Here is a 19,337-nt window from a genome sequence, read left to right on the forward strand (position 1 = left end):
CCGTCCACACCCTGCTCCGCCTCCCCCGTCTGCCTCTCCTCCCCTGCTCGTCCCTCCTCCCTCACCCTTCCATCTCTGTGCCGCCCCTCTGTCCCGCCCCTCCCGCCCAGTCCCCCGCCCCACGGTGACCCCGTCTCCGGCCGGCAGGGGGCGCTGCCCTTCGACGATGACAACCTGCGGCAGCTGCTGGAGAAGGTGAAGCGGGGAGTGTTCCACATGCCGCACTTCATCCCCCCGGACTGCCAGAGCCTGCTGCGCGGCATGATCGAAGTGGATGCGGCGCGGCGCCTCACGGTGCGTGCGGGCGCAGAGAGGGTCAGAGGGTGCGGGCCTACACTTCCAGGCCAGACTTAAGGGCCCCCAGGGGTAGAGGTTCCCTCTCCATGCCACCTCCCTGGGAAGGGAGACTTGTGCCTGCGAGTGTGGTACAGGGACCCCTGGGTGTGCGGGCTATACACAGGCGTGAGTGAATGCACAGCTATGTGTGTGCACAGGTGTGTGCGCGCACAGGTATGAATGTGCATATGTGTGAGAGTGCATGCAGTTGTTTGCACGTTTCATAAGTGTGACTGCAAGTGCATGAGTGCAGGCACAGTAGTGTGCACATACACGTGTACACAGGTATGTGCACTCATGCACATGAGAACCGTTCATAAGTGTGTGTGCCCCTGCATGGGTACAGTTTGTGTGTGCACATGCATGAGAGTGTCTGCACAACTGTATTTCACAGGTATGTGCACATGTGTGCATGTACACAGATGCACAGGCAGTATTCACATGTGTGAGCATGTGCCCAGGTGTGAATGTGCATGGATATGTGGGTATGTGCACAGGGGCCTCCTGCTGGCTGTGTCCTGCAGGTGTGCCTGGGAGACCAGCGTTCACCAACTCTAGCACCGTCCCTCAGCTTCCAGGCCAGCCCTGACAGTGGACACAGCTCATCAAGACACTGACCATGGGGGGTTGGATGTTCTGAGGGAAGTCCCACTTCTGAAAGAAGCCCATAGGCAGCCAGGGCTTAGCTGGTACCAGGACATTAGATCCCCAGGGCAAGGGCAGCAGGACTCCCCTGGACTGGTCTTTCCAGGACAGGGGTGGCCTGGTGACCAAGAGGCCATCTCCCAACCGCCCCAACCCAGCTGTCCCCAGGCTGGTGGAGAGGCACTGGGAGAGCGGGCCTCTGAGCCCCCTGCTCTCACCTGCACCCCAGCCCCTCCCCACAAGTGGGCCACCCCTGGCTGCCTTCTGCTCTCCTCCCTCAGACCTCCTTCTCTGAGCCACCAGGGGCCCCCTGCCTCCTACCCATACCTGCAGCCCCACCATCCTTTCCCTAGACTGGCATTTCCTCTTCCACTGGGGAGGCAGGGTCAGGGGGCTAGTCTGGAGCCTCTGGGAACGCGCAGCCCCTCCCCATTTTCCTCCATCCCCACCCTCTCCCCTCTCCTCCCCCCACCTTCCCTCCGCGTCCTGTCCTCTCCCTGCCCTCCCTTCATCCTTCTCCCCTCCTCCTCCCTCCCCATACCCTCCATCGTCCCTCCTCCACTCCCTCCCCTCTTCCTGCTGGCTATCTTCCTCCACGATGGTCCTCTCCACGCCCCCCAGGTGCTCCCAGCTCCTGCTCCCTCTGGCCTCCTAACGTGGGCTCCCTGCTCCCTCCATACTAACTTCCTGTTTCTCTCTCTTGTAGCTAGAGCACATTCAGAAACACATATGGTATATGTAAGTAGCTTTTCCTCCCACTCATCGCCTGCTTTGCCTGTCGCTGCAGCCGGAGGGCCTGCTAGGGAAGGCGGGGGGAGGACCCAGCCCAGCGCAGGCCTGCCCCCAGCCTCAGCCCAGCGCTCAGGGACTCCCGGCATGCCTGCGCTGGGCACAGCAGCGTGCAGGAGGTGTGCAGGGGCTGGGACAGGGAGAGAGCAGCAGGACTCAGGGTCCCCAGGAAGGGCTGGGGGGAAGGAGCCTTAGGCCTGCCGAGGTCAGTGACCACTGGTGGTGCCCTGTTGTCCACAGAGGGGGCAAGAACGAGCCTGAGCCAGAGCAGCCCATCCCCCGAAAGGTGCAGATCCGCTCACTGCCCAGCCTGGAGGACATTGACCCCGATGTGCTGGACAGCATGCACTCGCTGGGCTGCTTCCGAGACCGCAACAAGCTGCTGCAGGACCTGCTGTCTGAGGAGTATGTCCCATGTGGGGTCCTGCAGGCAGCAGCGGGGGATGGTGGGCTGTGGGAGGGAATGCTGTGGCCCTAGGACCACCATCCGGCAGTGGACACCATGCTTGCTGACCCTTCTCGCGCCCCCCCCCCCGCCCCCAACAGGGAAAACCAGGAGAAGATGATCTATTTCCTCCTCCTGGACCGGAAAGAAAGGTACCCCAGCCACGAGGATGAGGACCTGCCCCCCAGGAACGAAATAGGTACAAAGTCCCAGGGAAGCCTGGCCCCACACCAGCCCTGCCAGATGCAGCAGGCTGCCCGGCCTGACCCCTATCTGCACACAGACCCTCCCCGGAAGCGCGTGGACTCCCCAATGCTGAACCGGCACGGCAAGCGGCGACCTGAACGCAAGTCCATGGAGGTGCTCAGTGTGACAGACGGCGGCTCTCCGGTGCCTGCTCGGCGGGCCATCGAGATGGCCCAGCACAGCCAGAGGTACATGCCTCCGGGGGGGACCCAGTGCCCTACTTGCTTGTGCCCTGGCCTGATCAGTGAAGGCACCCCTCCTGAGCTGTGCTGGGCCTAACTCATCTCTGCCCCCTGGCCCTGGGGCTGGGCCGGCTGCACTGGGCTGCACGGGCTGAGCTGGGCAGGGCTTTGCTTTGTTGGCCTGGGCTGGTAGGCCACCCTGGACTGGAGTGGGCTGGGCTGAGCTGGGCTTGACTGGGTTGGGCTGAGTTGGATTGGGCTGTCCTGAGGTGGAATAGACTGGATCGTGGTCCAGCTATGCTCAGAGCCAGCAGTCTAGCAGGCTTGTCCCCACTTAACCGCTGGTCCCGTGTTTGGGTCCCCTATGGCTGTGCAAGGGGCATGAAAATGGAATTTTGGGGGACGATGAGCAGATCTAGGCTGTCCCAACAGATCCCCCTGGAGGAAGCAGACATCCAGGCCCACAGTCACAGCTGTGAGGCCCTTGGCCAATCCTCACCTGGCGCTGTTAGGTTGAGGTTGAATGTTCTTGCCCAGATGGGGGCTTCAGCTGTCTGCCCCACCCCCTGGGGAGCACCGTGGGTGGTCCACGCAGCCCCAGCTATCTCTGGTCAGCTGGGTGCTGGAGCTGGCCAAGCCTCCCAAGGAATTTACCATCAAACAGGGGAACCACAGGGCAGCCGGGCCACCATCATGATTAAACTGGGCTGATGGCCCACAGCCCCCTAGTGGTCCTGGGTCCTCCCAGGGAACCAGCTTGCTCAGCCTCTATCCAGGTCTCCAGACAGCTGTGGCTCTGGCACCGGGTGGGGCAAGGGGAGGAGCAAGGGGAAGGTTTCCTGCTGGCCACACTCCTGCCCAGTGCCACACCTGCCCTGCTTATTGTGGGCATACCTCTGCTCAGCCCAGCTCCCCAAGCCTGGCCCTTGGCTTCTGGCTGGAACCCGGCGGGGCTGGCTGAGTGCTGACCTGGCCCTCCCTGCACCAGCCTCCCCACACCCTCCCACCTCACCTGCCTGGGCCTGGGGTAGGGGTTGGGGGTGGGAGGCCACCCTGCCATGGCTTCTACTCTGCTTCCCAGGCCTGGCTGCCATGGGCTGCTGGGTGCTAGGGTGGGTTGGTGTGACCCAGGCTGATGGTCACCTGAAAGCCCCTTCCTCCCAGCTCCTGGCCTCTGCCTCCTCTTCTGGCCATAGGGTGCTGAGTGACAGTGGGCCTCCTGCTGGGGCTGATGCTGTGCCCCTGGAGCTCTCCTGCTCATGTCCCCTGGCATCTGTGTGCCCTGCGCACAGCTAGGAGCTGTGTGGTCTGGCCTCCAGGCCGTCTGGCGGCGCTGTGGCAGTAACTCTGTTTTCTCGCTTTGTTCCCGCTGTAGTAAAGCAATGTTCAGTAAAAGCCTGGATATCGCTGAAGCCCACCCCCAATTCAGCAAAGAAGACAGGTATACACCCTGCCCACCCGCCCCGCCCCCAGCCCCCCAGGCGACTCGGGCCTGGTGGCAGGGCTGGGCCTGAGGCTCTGGCCTGCTCCCCTTTGGCAAGGGAACCTTCCAGAAGCCGGGGGAAAGGCTGGGTCAGGCCAGGCTGAGGCCCAGGAGGAGTGGGCTACTGGGCGAGGCCAACGGCCAGCCCAAGAGGGGCTGGGAGACCCACTGTGCTCTCCCTGCCCTGGGCCCCTGAGGGGTTGCAGGTGCGAGGCCCCATCTGGCCCACCTTGATGTGGCTGGTGGTGGTCCTGGTTAACCTCCCCTTGGCCGGCGCTGTCACCTGGGTCCTGGGGCCACCATGCTGCCCACTAGGGCCTGAGTGGAAGTGGCAGCCAGAGGCGGCTCAGCCATCCCGAGCCCACTGCAGCCTCCCAAGTTGATGGCAGGAGGTGTGCTGGTCACACCTGGCCTTTGTGAGCCCCCTGCCCTGCACCTGCAGGGCCCACTGCCTGAGGGTGACATGGTTGGGCCTGCCCCGTGGTCCCCCACAGTCTCGCCGCCCCTGCCTCTGGGGTGCAGGTGTTGTCCTGTCTAGGCAGCCATGGCTCAGTCTCTGGAAGCTGCCTGCTGGGCAGGAGGGCGTGTGGACGGCTCCCACCCCTTTCTCCCCTTGCTGCTCTCTGCTTCCTTGTGCCAAGCCACAAGCTTGCACTGGCTCGGTGGGAGGCCCCAGGCACTGGGCCTCACTGTGGCTGTTGGGGGGCACCAACTGGGACTCAGCATCGGAAAGCTTTGGGCTGGGGGACTGGAGCAGGGAAAGTGCTGAGTGACAGTGGGCCTGGGTCAGGTGGGAGAGTACGACGGTCATGGCCATGGGGCCCCAGCTCACAGGTGCTGGTGGAGTGGCCAGGAGCCAAGGTCTGGCCAGCATGGGCTCCATTCCTCCCCCAGGCCCAGGGGCCAGGCCAAGGTGTGGCAGGCGAGACCCCTCTCCAGGCCATGCTGGCCGGGGTGGGCAGGTGGCAGGGCAGTCCACCATTCCCGTCCTTTCCTAGGGCTGCATCAGCCCCCAGTCCCATTCCTTTCCCTAAGGACCGCAGGTGTGGTAAGTCCCTGCAGGCCGTGTCTGCCCCAAGGGGGCACAGCTGTGTGCCTGTCTCAGCTGGGCACCCTGGGTCCAGCTATGCCCTGGCCAGGCCTGCAGGCCCAGTGCAGCCTGTGGTGGAAAAAGATCAGTGTCCACCCCAGCCTCGTCTTGCCCAGGCCCTGGTCGTGCAAGTGAGGAGAGGGCCAAGGGCTGGCCTGCTGTGGGCAGCTCTGGACCGGGCAGGTGGGCTGTGGGTGCCAAGGGGCTGGCTAATGCCCAGCTGGTGGCGCTGGGCCAGCACAGCCTTGGGGGTCAGGTGGTTCCTGGCAGCTGGAGTGTGGAGAGGGGCCTGGCACAGGCTGGGTTCAGTTTCCAGGAATCTGCAACCTTCCTCATCCCTTTGCCCACCTGAGCCCCTGCAGACACTGGCAGAGGGCTCCAAGGCTGCACCATGGGGCTCCGATGGGGGTCCCAAAGAGGCTGCAGGGTCTCTCCTGATGAGGACAGGCGGGGTGGGGACAGCAGGACAGTCCTGGGCACCCAGGCCTCCTGTGGGAAGAGAAGCTGTGCGCCTGTGGCCCGTCTCAGCTGAGCCCCGCTCTGCACCTGTGTCCCCAGGTCCCGATCCATCAGCGGCGCTTCCTCAGGCCTCTCCACCAGCCCACTCAGCAGCCCCCGGGTGAGTGACGCCCCCTCCACTCAGGCTCCCAAACCGAAGGTGCTCGGGAGGGGCCGGGCGGCCCTGGAAGAGGCCCCGCCATTCCCACCTGCTGGGGGCCACGCGTGGTGCTGCTGTTCTGCGGCTCTGGCTGCTCTTGCTAACTGCACGTTTTTTGTTTTGTTTTCTGTGTTTTCTTGTGTGTTACTTGTTTTCTTTCGTGGCAAATGCTCCGCCCCCACATGCCTGCACCCGTGGGTCTTCCTGGGGTTCTGTGTGCATGTGGGTGGGGGGCACGGATGCATGGCTGACTCCTGCATGGCGGACCCGCACTCCACTCCCTGCCCTCGGTGCCTGCCCTGTAGCCTGTTAGGAAGTTTGTGCTGCCTCCCCCTCCCCCTGAACTTCCCTTCGTGGCCTGCACCCTGGCCACCTCCATGGAGCCCGAAGTTTGTCAGAGCGCCTCTCGGCCTGGACACGTCCTCCCTCCACAGGCCGCCCCGCGGCCCAACCCCAAGACCCAAACCTTGCCAAGCAAGGCCAAGCTGACCGACAAGCCTCTGCAGGGCACCAAGTCCAACCCACTCCCAGCCAGCACCCAGGCCCGGCACCCTGTCCCTGGCGGCCTTGGCCCCCAACTGGCCCCGCCCCTGGGGCTGGCCCCTCTGCCTGCCCCCACCCGGCTTCTGCTCACTGGGACTGAACCAAACACTAAATCTGTCCCCACCATACAGGTGACCCCTCACCCCTCTCCAAGGGGCAGTCCCCTCCCTACCCCCAAGGGGACGCCAGTGCACACGCCCAAGGAAAGCCCAGCTGGCACACCCAACCCCACACCGCCGTCCAGCCCCAGCGTTGGAGGGGTGCCCTGGAGGACAAGGCTCAACTCCATCAAGAACAGCTTCCTGGGGTCACCTCGCTTCCACCGCCGGAAACTGCAGGGTGAGCTCGGTGACGACAGGGCACAGGCGATGAGCGGGGCGAGTGGAGCACTGCTCATCCTGGCCAGCGGGGCGAGTGGAGCCAGGCAGGGGTCACCCTACCAAAAGCACTGGATCATTCCCAGGTCTGCTAGACTGGCACAGGCCTAGGCAGCATCACAGATTTCCACTGTTTACCAGCCTCTCAACATGTGCCTGGGCCCACACAGTGCAGACCTGGCACCCAGTGGGCACAGCCTTGGGAGCCCTCCTGGGACCCTTACTTCTCCTCAGCCCAGTGGCCTCCTCAGTACGGGCTGCCTGAGGCCCAGGGAGGAGAGATGGCCACTGGGTGGGTGTGGACATGATGGTCACGAAGCCCACAGGGTAATGCAGGGAAGCCTGCCCCTGTGTGCTGGGTGCTGAGGGTCAGTTGACAGTGGCTGGCTATCTGGGCTCACCAGCCCCACTGCACAGCCAAGGGGTGAGGCGTGGGGCCCAGTGCCAAGGGGCAGTCCCCTCCTCACCCCCAAGGGGATGCCGGGCACACACCCAAGGAGAGCCCAGCCAGCACACCCAACACCTGGAGGGACAGCAGGACTGGCTGAAGGCCAGAGCAGGCCTAGCCTGGTTTCAGCACCAGGGGTCAGGACAGCTCCCAATGGCCCAAGGCTCCCAAGGCTCCGACCAGGAAGGTGCCCGTAGACAGTATGTGGGTGCTCCATAGGACCCCCCACGGTGCAGGACCTGTGGGGAGGGCATAGTGGTCACCACACCTTCTCTCTCTGTCCTTCCTGTGCACAGTCCCGACGCCAGAGGAGATGTCCAACCTGACCCCGGAGTCCTCCCCAGAGTAAGTGGCCGTCGGAGCAGGTGGGATCTGTCAACCTCCTGCCTGGTACTAGGATGCCAAGAGCACGAGGGGGCCACAGGGTACCCTTCCACATAACAGGCCACGGAATCCACAAGGGCTTCCGGCTGAGCATCCCAGCCCACAGGTCCTTCTCCCTTTCTCCCTGTGGCCCCTGCTGCCGCTGGTCCTCTCCTCCACCTCCTGCCTCAGCTACCTCCTCGCCAGCGTGCACATCTCGGAGCCTCCTGCACTTTGAACACCAGGCGGGGAGCAGGGCCTAGGATGGTGGGGGAGCCCTTAGGGGACAGTTCAGTTCTGCTCTGAGCCACAGCCTGGGAGAAGGGCCTATGCTGGCTGGAGGCAGTACGGCATAGCCACTCCTCGGAGGGACTGCTGCATACGTGCTGAGCCCTGGCCTCCACACGAGGGAGCCACAGGGGCCCGGCTTGCTCACACTTCAGACACAGCGTCTGCCCTGGATGTGCTGAGCATGGGGAGGCCTCCAGGACTGGTCTGAGGTGCCTGCTACAGGGGTTTCCACCAGGGAAGGGTGCTGGGCAGAGCAGAGCCCAGAAGGTGGCCAGACGTGTCCGGTTGTAAGGATGGAGGATCTCAAGGTGAAATCACGGTGCAGGCGAGGAGGAGGGATAGCCAGCAATGGCCTGCAGGAACACACGTATGGAGTGGCCTTGGCCAAGGCCAGGTGCAGAGTAACCCTCGGATCATTGTCACATGAGAGGAAGATGCAGGGGCCGTGGGAGCGATGGGGAAACAGGGCCACCGCCCCCCACCCCACAGAAGATCTGCATACGGAAATGCCCCCCACTCAGGGTCTCCAGCCAAGGTCCTGGAGAGACCTGCGCAAGTGCCCGCCCTCCCTGAGGCCTCGGCTCCCTCGTCCCCAGGTGGTGGTGTGAACAGGAAATGCGGTGTAGACACAGGGCAGGGCGTGGGGGGCTGCGCTGGCAGTGAAGGCAGTGGGGCCAGCTGTCTGAGAGAGAGAAGTTGTTATGGTGTTGTGCATGTGGGTGCAGGTGCGAGCCCGGAGCTGCTAGGTTAGGGGGATTCTGCAGTCCCACTGGTTGCATCCCTTCAGTTGCCCATCTCTGCTGCCCTGAAAAGCCTTCCCAAACTTGCCTGTAGTGTAACTGCTGGACTTGCAGGGAATTTACAAAATCACACAGTCACGTGCTGTGGCCGATGGCCTATGCCCCTCTATTCCATTGAGGCCCATGGGGCCTGTCCCTGCCCAAGACCCTGGTGGGAATGAGCAGGTGCAGGTGTCCCCGGAAGCGGGGTGCAGTGAGCTCCCCAGCGCCTCCTGCACAAGACACGCTCCTGGTCCCAGGACATTCCACCTGTAGCTTCTAGGAGCCCTGCGTCAGTCAGGGTCCCCGAGGAAACCGAAACCAGGAGGGTGCGGGTGGGTGTGCACATGAATGCCAGCGGGCCTGAGACTGGGGTCAGCAGGTGGGAAATAGAACTTGGGTGATGTCGCAGGCTGGCCTGCAGGACCTCGCTGGTAACAACTACCACGTCGATAAGATGTCTTTCAAGAAGCAACACCCAATGTTGGACCAGACAGGCCAAGTTGACACCTTGAGCTACTGTCACAGGCCTGTCCCCACACACCCTCTATTAGCCTTCCCAGCTCAGCCAGGCTTCTTTCAGATCCGGGACTGTTCAAACCCCTGGTGTCAAAGTACAAAAAGCCAGTTTTCACTGTAACGCGTCTGCAGAAGGCACGAGCCCCAGCTGTGGGCTCCAGGCCCGGCGTAGTCCTGGGTGCAGCATTGTGCAGCTCAGGCCAGCAGCCCGCACTCGCTCAACATGGCAGACAGCCAGGGAGCTGAGGTGGCTGAATGAGGGTGTGGGGTCCTCAATGTCCTCTCTTCACATCTTCTGTTGGGATTCCTGCGCCGGGAGGACAGGGACACTGTTGGCAGGTGGGTTGGTCATTGTCACAGCAGCTGAAGAGTGGCTCTGGAAATGGGCAGGAAAAGGGAAGCTGTCACACAACCAGGAAAACTGTTGGCCGTGCCCAGGCCAGTGTAGAGTACCTTGGAGTGCCCTACTAATGCCATGGGCCTGGCTGCTGCTTCTCATCACTGGACAGGTAGAGTGGTCATGTGTCTACACTGTAGCTGCAAGGGAGGCAGCAAGAAGTTGGCCAGGGTTTGCCAGTCATCAATGGCTGCATGACAAACGAATCAAACACATTCCACCGTAAAACGATGCATGCTTGTCCTCTCAGTGGTCAGGACCAGCCACACCCAGCTGGGTGCTTGACTTTAGAGATGACAGCCTGTGGCCTTCATGGCTGCACAGGAGCAGGAGCTGCTGTGGGCCGGATTCAGGTCCCCGTGGGCCTCTCACCAGTTGGTCCATTTCAACAAAGCGGTGAGAGGGGAGTCAGACTTTGTGGCCCGATCTCGGAGATGACTTCCACTTTTCCACATTCTCCTGTCAGAAGCTGGTCACTGGCCCACCCACACCATAGGAAGGGCCACACAGGCGTGAATCCAGGAGGCAGGGTGGTGGGCGTCTATCCCACACTGTCATGGGGAGGGCTCCACCTCAGGGGCAGCCCCAGACCAGGCCACAGTGACCAGGTCAGCACTGTCGACCAAGGAGGGAGGGTGGCCCTGAGCGCAATGGAGTAAGGGCTCATGTGAGAAGGTGCTGCCAGCCTGGGGCTCTCTGGGCTGCATCCCCGCCCTGCCCAGCAGCCCAGTCCCATGGAGTGGCCTGGGCTGGGGCAGCAGGGAGGCAGGCAGCGAGGGCCACCAGTCCCTGAGGGCGGAGACAAGAAGGGTGGCCTGGGGAAGCTGAGGTTGCCCCTCCTTTGCGCCATGTCTCAGCCATTTATAGCCAAGCAAGGGTGCCTGGCCTGCCCCAATCCCACCCCAGCTCCCGCATGCTCCTGCTCCCCTCACAGCCCCCCCTGGGTGGGGGCCACTTTCCTCGAGGAGGCTGTGGGACTGCCGCACAGCAAATCACCCCAGGGTCATGGTGCCATACCCTTCTGGTTGGGTTCCAGTGGGTGCTGCTGGGCCCAAACAAGGGGGGAGGATGGAGTGTTAGGCCCAGGGCTGTGGGATTAGCAGTAGGGTTATCGAGTCAGGCATGGGTGGAGACAGAAACAAGGCAGGTCGAGGTTAGGATGGTAATATCAGGGTGGGCAGGGGCTCAGGGTCCAGAGCAGGGTGAATCAGAGCTCAGGAGGCAGTCGGGAGGTCAGGATGGTGGGGTCAGGGGCAGGGCAGGCCTGTCCCCGAGGTGTGAGCAGCCCTTCGCTCCACCCCGCAGGCTGGCCAAGAAGTCCTGGTTCGGGAACTTCATCAGCCTCGAGAAGGAGGAGCAGATCTTCCTGGTCATCAAGGACAAGCCCCTGAGCTCCATCAAAGCCGACATCGTTCATGCCTTCCTGTCGGTGAGCCTTGTCCCGCCCCAGAGGGTCCATTCACTGGACAGACAGACACTGTCTCCGCCTGCCCCGGGGGTGAGGGGAAGGGGACCCTGGAGGAGCAGGTGTGGGCCAGGCAGGGGCACGTGTGGCTGGCGGGTTGAGGCGTTGACAAAGCAAGCCATGCTGTGAACAGGTCCCAGGCTGGGCTGTGATGGAGGGTGGCACTGGGGACAGGGATACGCCCCGAGGGCTGATGCGCAGGCAGCCTCAATAGAGGGACCTCTGCCGCATCCAGGGGATGTGCCAAGGCCTCGGTAACAGTCCCCAGGGGCCTGTTTCCTGAGTGCCCTCTGCATGCCCCACATGCTGCCGGCCTCCTGCAGCCCCTGCCTCCCACCGAGGCCTATAGTGCTGAGGGGGCTACACTGGGCCTTCTATGGGTTCCCTTGTCTTTGCCAAATCACCAGGCACAGGGAGCAGAAAGCCCTGAGGGTTTTCTTCCAGATTCATGCCAGGGAGCCCCAGGATCACAGCTTAGGGGAGATCCCAGGATCACCAGAGGGGGTCTAGCTGCTGCAGCTCCAGCCCCACCACCAGGTGGGCAGAGATTGCCGGGGGTTTCTCTGAGCCCAGTCTCAGCGCCCCCTGTCACCGGCTGCCACCCAGGTTCCCTTAGGGCTATGAGGACAGCAGGTGCTCCTCCCAGAGGTTCAGGGGCCAGGAGAGCCCAGAACCAGGCAGGAGTCAGCCTCACGCTGGACACAGGCACACCGTCCCCTTTGACTCCCCTGTACCCTGCTCTCTTCCTTAGGGCCCAGGTCTGGGCCTCTGTCCCCCCTGACCCCACCCTATGATCTTCAGGCCCCTTCTACTGTTCCTGGAACACCAAGAGTCCCTCCCCGTGGGGCATGGACTCAGCCATCGCCCTCTAATGCTTCCCAGTATGGCTGGCCCTTCTGACCTCGGGTGCTGGGCATTCCTGGGGGCAGAACCCTCTCTTGGGGGGGACCCTGAGGCAAGATTGCCTGCTGAGTTTGTTGTGACCAGTTTCCTTTGTTGCCCGAAACCCAAATACACAGCGGGTGTCAACCAGGTGCAGAGCCTCAGGCACTGTTGTCAGCGATGGCCCTGGCCTTGGCCTCAGGTGGCTGTTCTCAGTGCCAATAGAGGCTTCAGCCTTGGTCCCCTGTCCTCACTGCTGCTCTGGGGGTCCCCCTCCCACCTGCATGTTTACTCATCGCTCCTTAGAAAGCCCTGCCCCGGGGTCTCGGTCAGTCCTGCTCTTGGCTCTCATGGCCACATCCCGAGGGCCCTGCTGGTGATGGCCTCCCCAGGTGGAGGCTGGCTGCACCCATTTCACAGATGAGGCTGGAGGGGCTGGCCTGTGGGTCCCAGTTCAGGAGCTCAGGGTGGGGGCTGGGTCCCCGCTCACACCGAACTGCCACTCTGCAGATTCCCAGTCTCAGCCACAGCGTCATCTCCCAGACCAGCTTTCGGGCCGAGTACAAGGCGACAGGGGGCCCGGCAGTGTTCCAGAAGCCTGTCAAGTTCCAGGTGGACATCACCTACAGCGAGGGTGGGGCGGCACAGAAGGAGAACGGCATCTACTCTGTCACATTCACGCTTCTATCAGGTGAGCTGCTGGGTCCAGGGCACGGGCTCCGGCCACCTCGCCCAGGCTTAACCCGCTGTCTCCCCCAGGCCCAAGCCGCCGCTTCAAGAGGGTCGTGGAGACCATTCAGACACAGCTACTGAGCACACACGACCAGCCCTCCACCCAGCACTTGTCAGGTGAGGCGGCGCTCAGCTCGGCCGCCCTGTGGGCCATCGAGTGGGCGTGGCCCCTCCGCCGCCCCCCAGGGAGCAGGGCCTCCCCAGCACAGCGGGCCAGCCCGAGTCTGCACACCCAGGGAGGTAGGGCCCAGCGCACCACACTGAAAGGCACCTCTTGTCCACTGTAGAACCCTCCCCGCCAGCGCCAGGACTAAGCTGGGGTGCTGGGCTTAAAGGCCAGAAGGTGGCCACCAGCTACGAGAGTAGCCTCTGACGCTGGCAGGTAAGGTGTCCCGCCCCACCGCTGGGGCAAGGAGGGGGCTGCAGTCATGTCCTCTGGCAAGAGCCAGGCTGGCCCTGAGAAGGGCACCCTGTGCCCACTCACATGGCCAGTGGCCAGCTCCTGGCCCTTGACAAGCCGTGCAGGTCCAGAACCCAGGCTGAGTCTCGGGGCACAGGGCAGGCTGGCCCCGGGACCCCCCAGCGAGAGCAGGCCCCGGGAGAGCAGTGGCCAAGGTCCTGCCTGGAGCCCTGGCCCCTTGGGATTCCCCCGCAGCAGCGCCCTGTGAGGGCTGTGGCCCTGGAGCCTGACATGTGGTGGGGTTGCTTGCCATCTGCCCTTCCTGAGGCCTGTGACTGTCTGGCCTTGAGCAGGACAAAAGGGGCCTCAGGCCCCAGTCAAAGCAAGGGCTCCCCAACTGGGCCTAGAGAAGCCATCCAGGGAAAGGGGCTCCCAGGCCCGAGGGTCATGCCTGGTGGGGGTGGGCTGCACTGGTATGGGTGTGTGAGCCCTGCATGAGTCGCCATCTATTGGTGAAGGTGTGCAGTGTGTGTCTGGATGGCGGTGAGGTGCGGGGTTGTCGTGAGGCCTGTTCTGACGTTTGGGGCCTAGGGCGCAGAGTGTCCAGCCCTCGTCTGCCTCTCTGAACCCCCTGTGGCCAGCTGGGGCCTCAGTGGGCCCTTCCCCCGACCTGTGGTGCTTCTGTGTGGAGTTCTAAAGGCCAGGCCGGCCCAGCGCCCACCCCACCCTGCCATCCTCATTCCATCGTCTGTTTTTCACTGCCCTCCTCTTCTCCCTAACATGTCCCTCAGCACCCTGGCCCTAGCCCAGGTGTGGGCCCGCTCTCCTGGCTGTTAGGGTGGGGAGCAGGCAGGCCAGGTGCCTCTGCCTCCTGAGCTGTTAAGGTCTCCATCTGGAGCAGTGCAATGCTGACAGGGAAACTGAAGCTGGGGAAGAACAAAGCTTGTCTGGGAAGGGGAGCCAAGACCAGGGCCTGGCACGCTTATGTCCAGCAGGCATCTGTGCCTACAGCCATCCCAGAGCAGGGCCTTGCTGGCCTGGACCAATGAGCTCTGGGCCCTCACCCATCTCCCTCACCCTCCTTCAGCAAGTTCTCTTCCTGGGGATCCCAACCTGGTACCTCAGCCCATTCCCTGACCCCATCCCCTGGCCTCCCTCCCACACTGGATGCTCTTGTCCAGCAAGCTCAGTCCCAGGGCCATCATGGGAAGTGGGTGGAAAGAGGGATCTTCAACCACCACGCCAAGTCCTCTGGTGGCCACTCCAACAGGGCCCCAGCCTGGCCTACAGAGGGGAGGCCCAGAGGGCACATCCCACCTGCAGCGAGGGCTTTGCCAGCACCAACGCTCCCAGGCCCAGCAGCAGATGGGAGGGTCAGGGTAGGGTACTGCAGGCCTGCAGGGTGAGGACACATGGGTGGCCAGTGCAGACCATGGCCAAAGTCGTGGGCTTCTCAGCTCCACAGCGTGTCTTGGACCCAGGGCAAGACAGCGGGAGAGGCTCTGGCAGGACCCTCTACTGCCCAGGTGGCCCTCACCTAATGCCTGCACTCTGAGCCCGCCCACTCCATACCTACCCCTTTGGGCTCCACCCCTCAGACCCCACTCCCTGCCCTGAGCCTCTACTTGTCCCTGAGGGGCTGGTGGGAAGCTGTGTTCACATCCCCCTCTCTCCGTTCTGTGCTCCAGACACCACTAACTGTGTGGAGATGATGACGGGGAGGCTTTCCAAGTGTGGTAAGAACCCCTATCGCCTGGGCCTCCCGCCTATCACCCCACCTGCAACCCGCTCCCGGCTGGGTGCTGCGCCTGCCACCCCTGGGGCTGTCCTGGGGTCTATGTGTAGCTTGGGGCCCAGACACACACGGGACTCAGGGTAGGCCCCTGCACGCCCAGCCTCTTGCCTCTGCCAGGAGCACCCTGTCACTCATCCAATAGCAGCACAGGCCTGGCCAGGATCAGGGTGGGCCCGGGAGGGACCCGTGTTCAGAGCATGCCCTGAGACCAGCGAGGGTCGCATGTGCAGGCTCTGACCGGGGATCACAATAGACTGCAATCAGGAGCAGGGGCCGCTCCTGCTGGGACCTGTGAGCTACCCAGGCCATACAACACTCCCCTCCCACTGTACCTGGCAGGGAGAGGAGGGACCTGGCAGGGCTCAGGTTTAGGAACTAGAGCAAAGGTGCCCCATCAGTGCACCTGGACAGGGAGCACAGGCCCCAGGTCAGGGTGGTCATCCCATCCTACCCCTTCCTCTTGACCTCAGGACATTCCCACTCTGGCTGCCTGCCCCCCACCCTCCCACACCCAAGCTCTCCATGCCTGTCCATCCATCCTTCCATCTGTCTGTCCGCTGTCTCCACATTGTGTGGCCTGGGCTGGCCAGGGGAGGAGTATGGCAGGCACGCTGGCTCCAGCCTCCCAACCCAGAGCAGACCCCGTGGCCTCCTGCCAAGAGCCAGACGCCCGTCCCAGGCTCCTGCTCCCTGGGGATGTGGAAGCCCTGTCTTTGTGGCTCTGAGTTCAGAGTGGGCCGGCCGGCCAGCAAGGCCACGGAGCTGACAAGGGGAGACTCTGAGACTGGTGTCTGAGTTCCGTGTCTGGCTGAGGCCAAGGGAGGCGCTGCACCTGCAAGGCCAGGCCTGGTGAGGGAGGAGGGGTCTCTCCACCTGCCTTGGGTTCCCGCCCCGCAGTTCAGAGGCCTAGAGGTCCCAGCTCGTGTCCCCAAAGCCCCAACCCCTCCTGTGAGCCCCTGGCACAGAGGGCACCCCGCCGGCCGGCCGCCTGCCCACCCTGCTTGCTGTCACCTGTCCCCACCCCCTACGCCCATCTCAGACCTCATCTCGTTGGGTTTTTCTTTCTCTCGCCAAGGCCCTTTCGTTCATTTGTTTGTTTGTTCTCTTTCTCTCTCCTTCCCTCCCTTCCTCTTTCTCGCCCCTTTTTTTTCTTTTTTCTTTTCTTTTGTCTTCTGTTCTGTGTACCCAGGCAGCCCATTGAGTAACTTCTTTGACGTAATTAAACAACTTTTTTCAGACGAGAAGAACGGGCAGGCGGCCCAGGCCCCCAGCACGCCCGCCAAGCGGAGTGCCCACAGTCCACTCGGTGACTCGGCGGCCGCTGGCCCTGGCCCTGGAGGGGATGCCGAGTACCCAACGGGCAAGGACACGGCCAAGACGGGGCCACCCGCCGCCCGCCACGAGCAGCCTTAGACACATAGCCCCTCCCCCCCCCAGCACGGCCCTGACAGTGGCCACCAAGGCTACCGAGCCACCTGCCCGCCCTGAGTGGACACAGGGCCACACCCACCTACCCATCTAGACTGGTGTGAAGCGGGGGAGGAAAGGATAGGGGCACCGGGGGCCAGGGCCTGTGGCCGGTCCACCCGTGCCTGCTCTCTCTTTCTCTCGCTGTTTCTCTCTCTGCCTGTCTCTGACAACGTCACTGTTTCCGCTCTGATACCAGGAATTATCCCGAAAAGTTAACATGTCACCTCCACGAGGCCGTCCTCTGGGCTCCGCGCCGGACACCGGCCCGCTGAAGGCAGCTGCCGTGGACCTGCCTCTCCTCTCCTGCTGCTGCGGCGTGCCCGGCGGCGAGGCCCTGCCCACCGCCACTGCCTCCGTCCACCTGCCCGCGTGGCACTCTGCCGGTTTCTGCTCCGCACGGCCATGGGGAGGAGGACCTGGCTCCGAGGGGAAGCTGCCTCCAGCCTGCCGACAGACTTGCAGTGACTCGAGCCCTCGGCAGGTCCTGTCGCCCAGGCTGCCTCCAGGGCGGGGCCGTGGTGGGCGAAGCATCTGAGAGGCGGGCAGAGGGCGCTTGCAGCCTCTCCTCAGCCCCTTCCTTCTGCAGCACCCCCTCCCCAGTCCATCGACACCTCGGCACCCACGCTGATGCTAGCTGACACCCAGTCCCCCCGGCTCGTCGCTGCAGGTGCTCTCGGACCTGCGTTCCTGTCCTGGCTCGGGTGGAACTGGACCCAGAGGCAGCAGGCTGGCCGAGATCAGTATTATTTATTTGCTGTTTTAACTTATTGAGTTTCTTTACTTCTCTGTTCAGGGAAGGGGCAGCAGCAGCATCTTCCTGCCGTCTGTCTGTCTGTCTGTCTCGGGCAGGGTGGGTCTGGGCCCAGGTGCCCTGAGGACGCAGCCGATGGGGCGCTGGGGGGCAGGCCGGTGGGTGCAGTGCCGGCAAGCTACTGTAAACTTTAAAGAATTCCTGCAAGATATTTTTATAAACTTTTTTTCTTGGTTGTTTTTGGAAAAGGGTGTGGGGGAGGGGAGCCGCTGGGCAGGGCTAGGTTTTGTGTTCGGTTCTTGCTCTTGGTTCTTTCTATATACACACATATATATATTTAAAGAACGGCGCAGGCCACTCTGTCTGCTCTGTCCGTCCTGGGTAGAAGCAACTCCAGTCCCATGGGCGCCACTGCCCAGGGCCCCTCCACCCGGTCCAGGATGGGGACCCTCTTGGTTCTGTGTCCGAGAACAGGGTAGGAGGAAGGCCCTGGGCTGGCTCCCACCCACTCACAGGATGGCAGGGGCACCGCAGAGTTTTTTACTAAAATGACAAAAAGTGAAAAAAAACAAAAAAACAAAAAAAACACCACATAACCAAGAACAGAGTCAGCGGCGTCCTCTGCAGTGTTTCCTGTGCGGGTGCGGCCGCCCGCTTTCCATCCCCAGCTAATGCTTGCGTTTCTTCCTGTGGGTACGGCCAGCCCGGCACACAGACCCCGCGGTGTCGAGGGCACCGGGCAGCTGGAGGCCGGGAGGGCAGGTCTGATTGCATGCCTTCGCTGTGACGGGTCCACTCTGCTTCTGGTGTCTCCCCGCAGCCCGCCCGCCTGCCCGCCCTCGGTCGAGGATAGATTTTAACGCTTCTGTCCACTGGCCCCACCACAGGCTGGGGCTTCCACATAAGAACTATTACACGCCCGATAACAGCAAAGCCACAGGTACAAGCGGGGGCTTCTCAAGAGGCAGAGGACACCGAAAGCAATATCTCTTCGTCAGCCTTCCTCTTTTGTACTTGGGACACATGCAGACGTCACGGAAACAAACAAGCCCACCCCATGTACCCCTGTCAAATAACTGTGAGCAACTTTAGTTCCGGAACAATAAATTCCTTCAGTAAAGACACTGACACCAGTCTCGGTCCAGGCGGGCGGGGTGGGGACACGGGTGGTCTGGGTTCACCAGCTCGTGTCCCCCACGTGTGCTGCCCAGGGCTCAGGGGTGGGTGGTACGGCCTCTGCCTCAGCTGAAGAGGACAGACCCTGTATGGGGGGTGGGGGCTGCCCCAGTCTGAGCTGGGTAACCTGCTGGGGTGGGTGGGAGGAGAGGCCCAGGTGCACAGGGAAGCCTCACCCAAAGTGGACAAAGAGCACCACCCCCTGCTTGACCACGGCCACCCCAGACCCCAGCTGTCACCCAGCACTTGGGCTTCTTCCTGGAGGATAACCTTTTCAATCCTTTTTTTGGGAAGAAGCAGATGGGGTTCTGTAGCCCAACCCTGGAAGCAAAGGGAGGCAATCCCAGCCACACCCTCAGCGCCCGCCAGCCAGGGATGCAGGTACTTGGATCACATTTCAGCCATCCACCCCTCTGCTACTGCACCAGGGAGGGCAGGCCCAGCCCCATCGCCAGGGCAGCACTTAGGGACCCACTGCACAGCCATGAGACATCCTGGATAGGGCGTTCAAGCAGAGAGCAGTCGCCCTTGGAGATCCCCGACAAGCACACTGCCCCATACGTGGATGTCGGGCACAGCACGGCCATGGGGCTAGCTGGGGAACGTCTCAGCACCAGCCATGTCCCCTGGGCCGGGTGTAGCACAGATCTACGGTGGCTCTCTGTGGTGGGGGCATGCTGTGCTTTGTGCCATGTCAGCACTGCCCTGGTCACCCATTCCTGGGTGGCAATCAAACCTGTTCCCAGACTTGCCACTGGTGCCCTGGGGGCAGAATCAGCCCTTGAGTCCTGCCCTCATCTCCTGCAACCCCTGCTGCAGGGGACAGCCCAAGGGTGCCTGGCTTCTCTGGCTCAGTGGGGAGCCTACTGGCAACTGGGCTTGCCTCTGAGGGGGTGGGTGCCCAGAGGTGCTTTGGAGACGCAGAGGGCACCAGGCTCCATTGCAAAGGCTGGACTGCATAGTGTCTTGTTAACTTCAGCTTAGAAAACAGGCTGAAGGAATTTGGTGGTTACACTCTCACAGGGCACAGGGTTACCTGACTGTTGGGGTGCCGGCTGCTGACCATGGAGCAGCT

At 62.7% G+C, this 19,337-nt stretch overlaps 1 protein-coding gene across 2 annotated transcripts; it reads left to right on the plus strand.

Annotated features, from left to right (window-relative positions):
• The first annotated feature begins 147 nt into the window (after positions 1–147).
• LOC102417431 (serine/threonine-protein kinase BRSK2) lies at positions 148–16,553 on the plus strand. 2 transcript variants are annotated; one of them, XM_023761821.1, is made up of 15 exons: positions 161–294; positions 1,688–1,719; positions 2,011–2,175; positions 2,317–2,414; positions 2,499–2,649; positions 4,019–4,084; positions 5,775–5,835; positions 6,549–6,756; positions 7,539–7,587; positions 10,897–11,020; positions 12,449–12,629; positions 12,698–12,787; positions 12,958–13,052; positions 14,759–14,806; positions 16,103–16,136. In XM_023761821.1, exons 1-13 carry the CDS (start codon positions 217–219, stop codon positions 13,041–13,043), a joined length of 1,389 nt encoding a protein of 462 aa, XP_023617589.1. In that variant the 5' UTR covers positions 161–216; the 3' UTR covers positions 13,044–13,052; positions 14,759–14,806; positions 16,103–16,136. The 2 variants fall into 2 exon arrangements, with proteins under 2 accessions (XP_014319208.1, XP_023617589.1); XM_014463722.2 differs by lacking the exons at positions 1,688–1,719; positions 4,019–4,084; positions 16,103–16,136 and adding an exon at positions 16,532–16,553 and having other exon boundaries at positions 148–294.
• The last annotated feature ends 2,784 nt before the right edge of the window (positions 16,554–19,337 follow it).

The sequence above is a fragment of the Myotis lucifugus genome, unplaced genomic scaffold (genome assembly GCF_000147115.1).
Source record: "Myotis lucifugus unplaced genomic scaffold, Myoluc2.0 scaffold_218, whole genome shotgun sequence".
Classification (NCBI taxonomy): Eukaryota; Metazoa; Chordata; class Mammalia; order Chiroptera; family Vespertilionidae; genus Myotis; species Myotis lucifugus.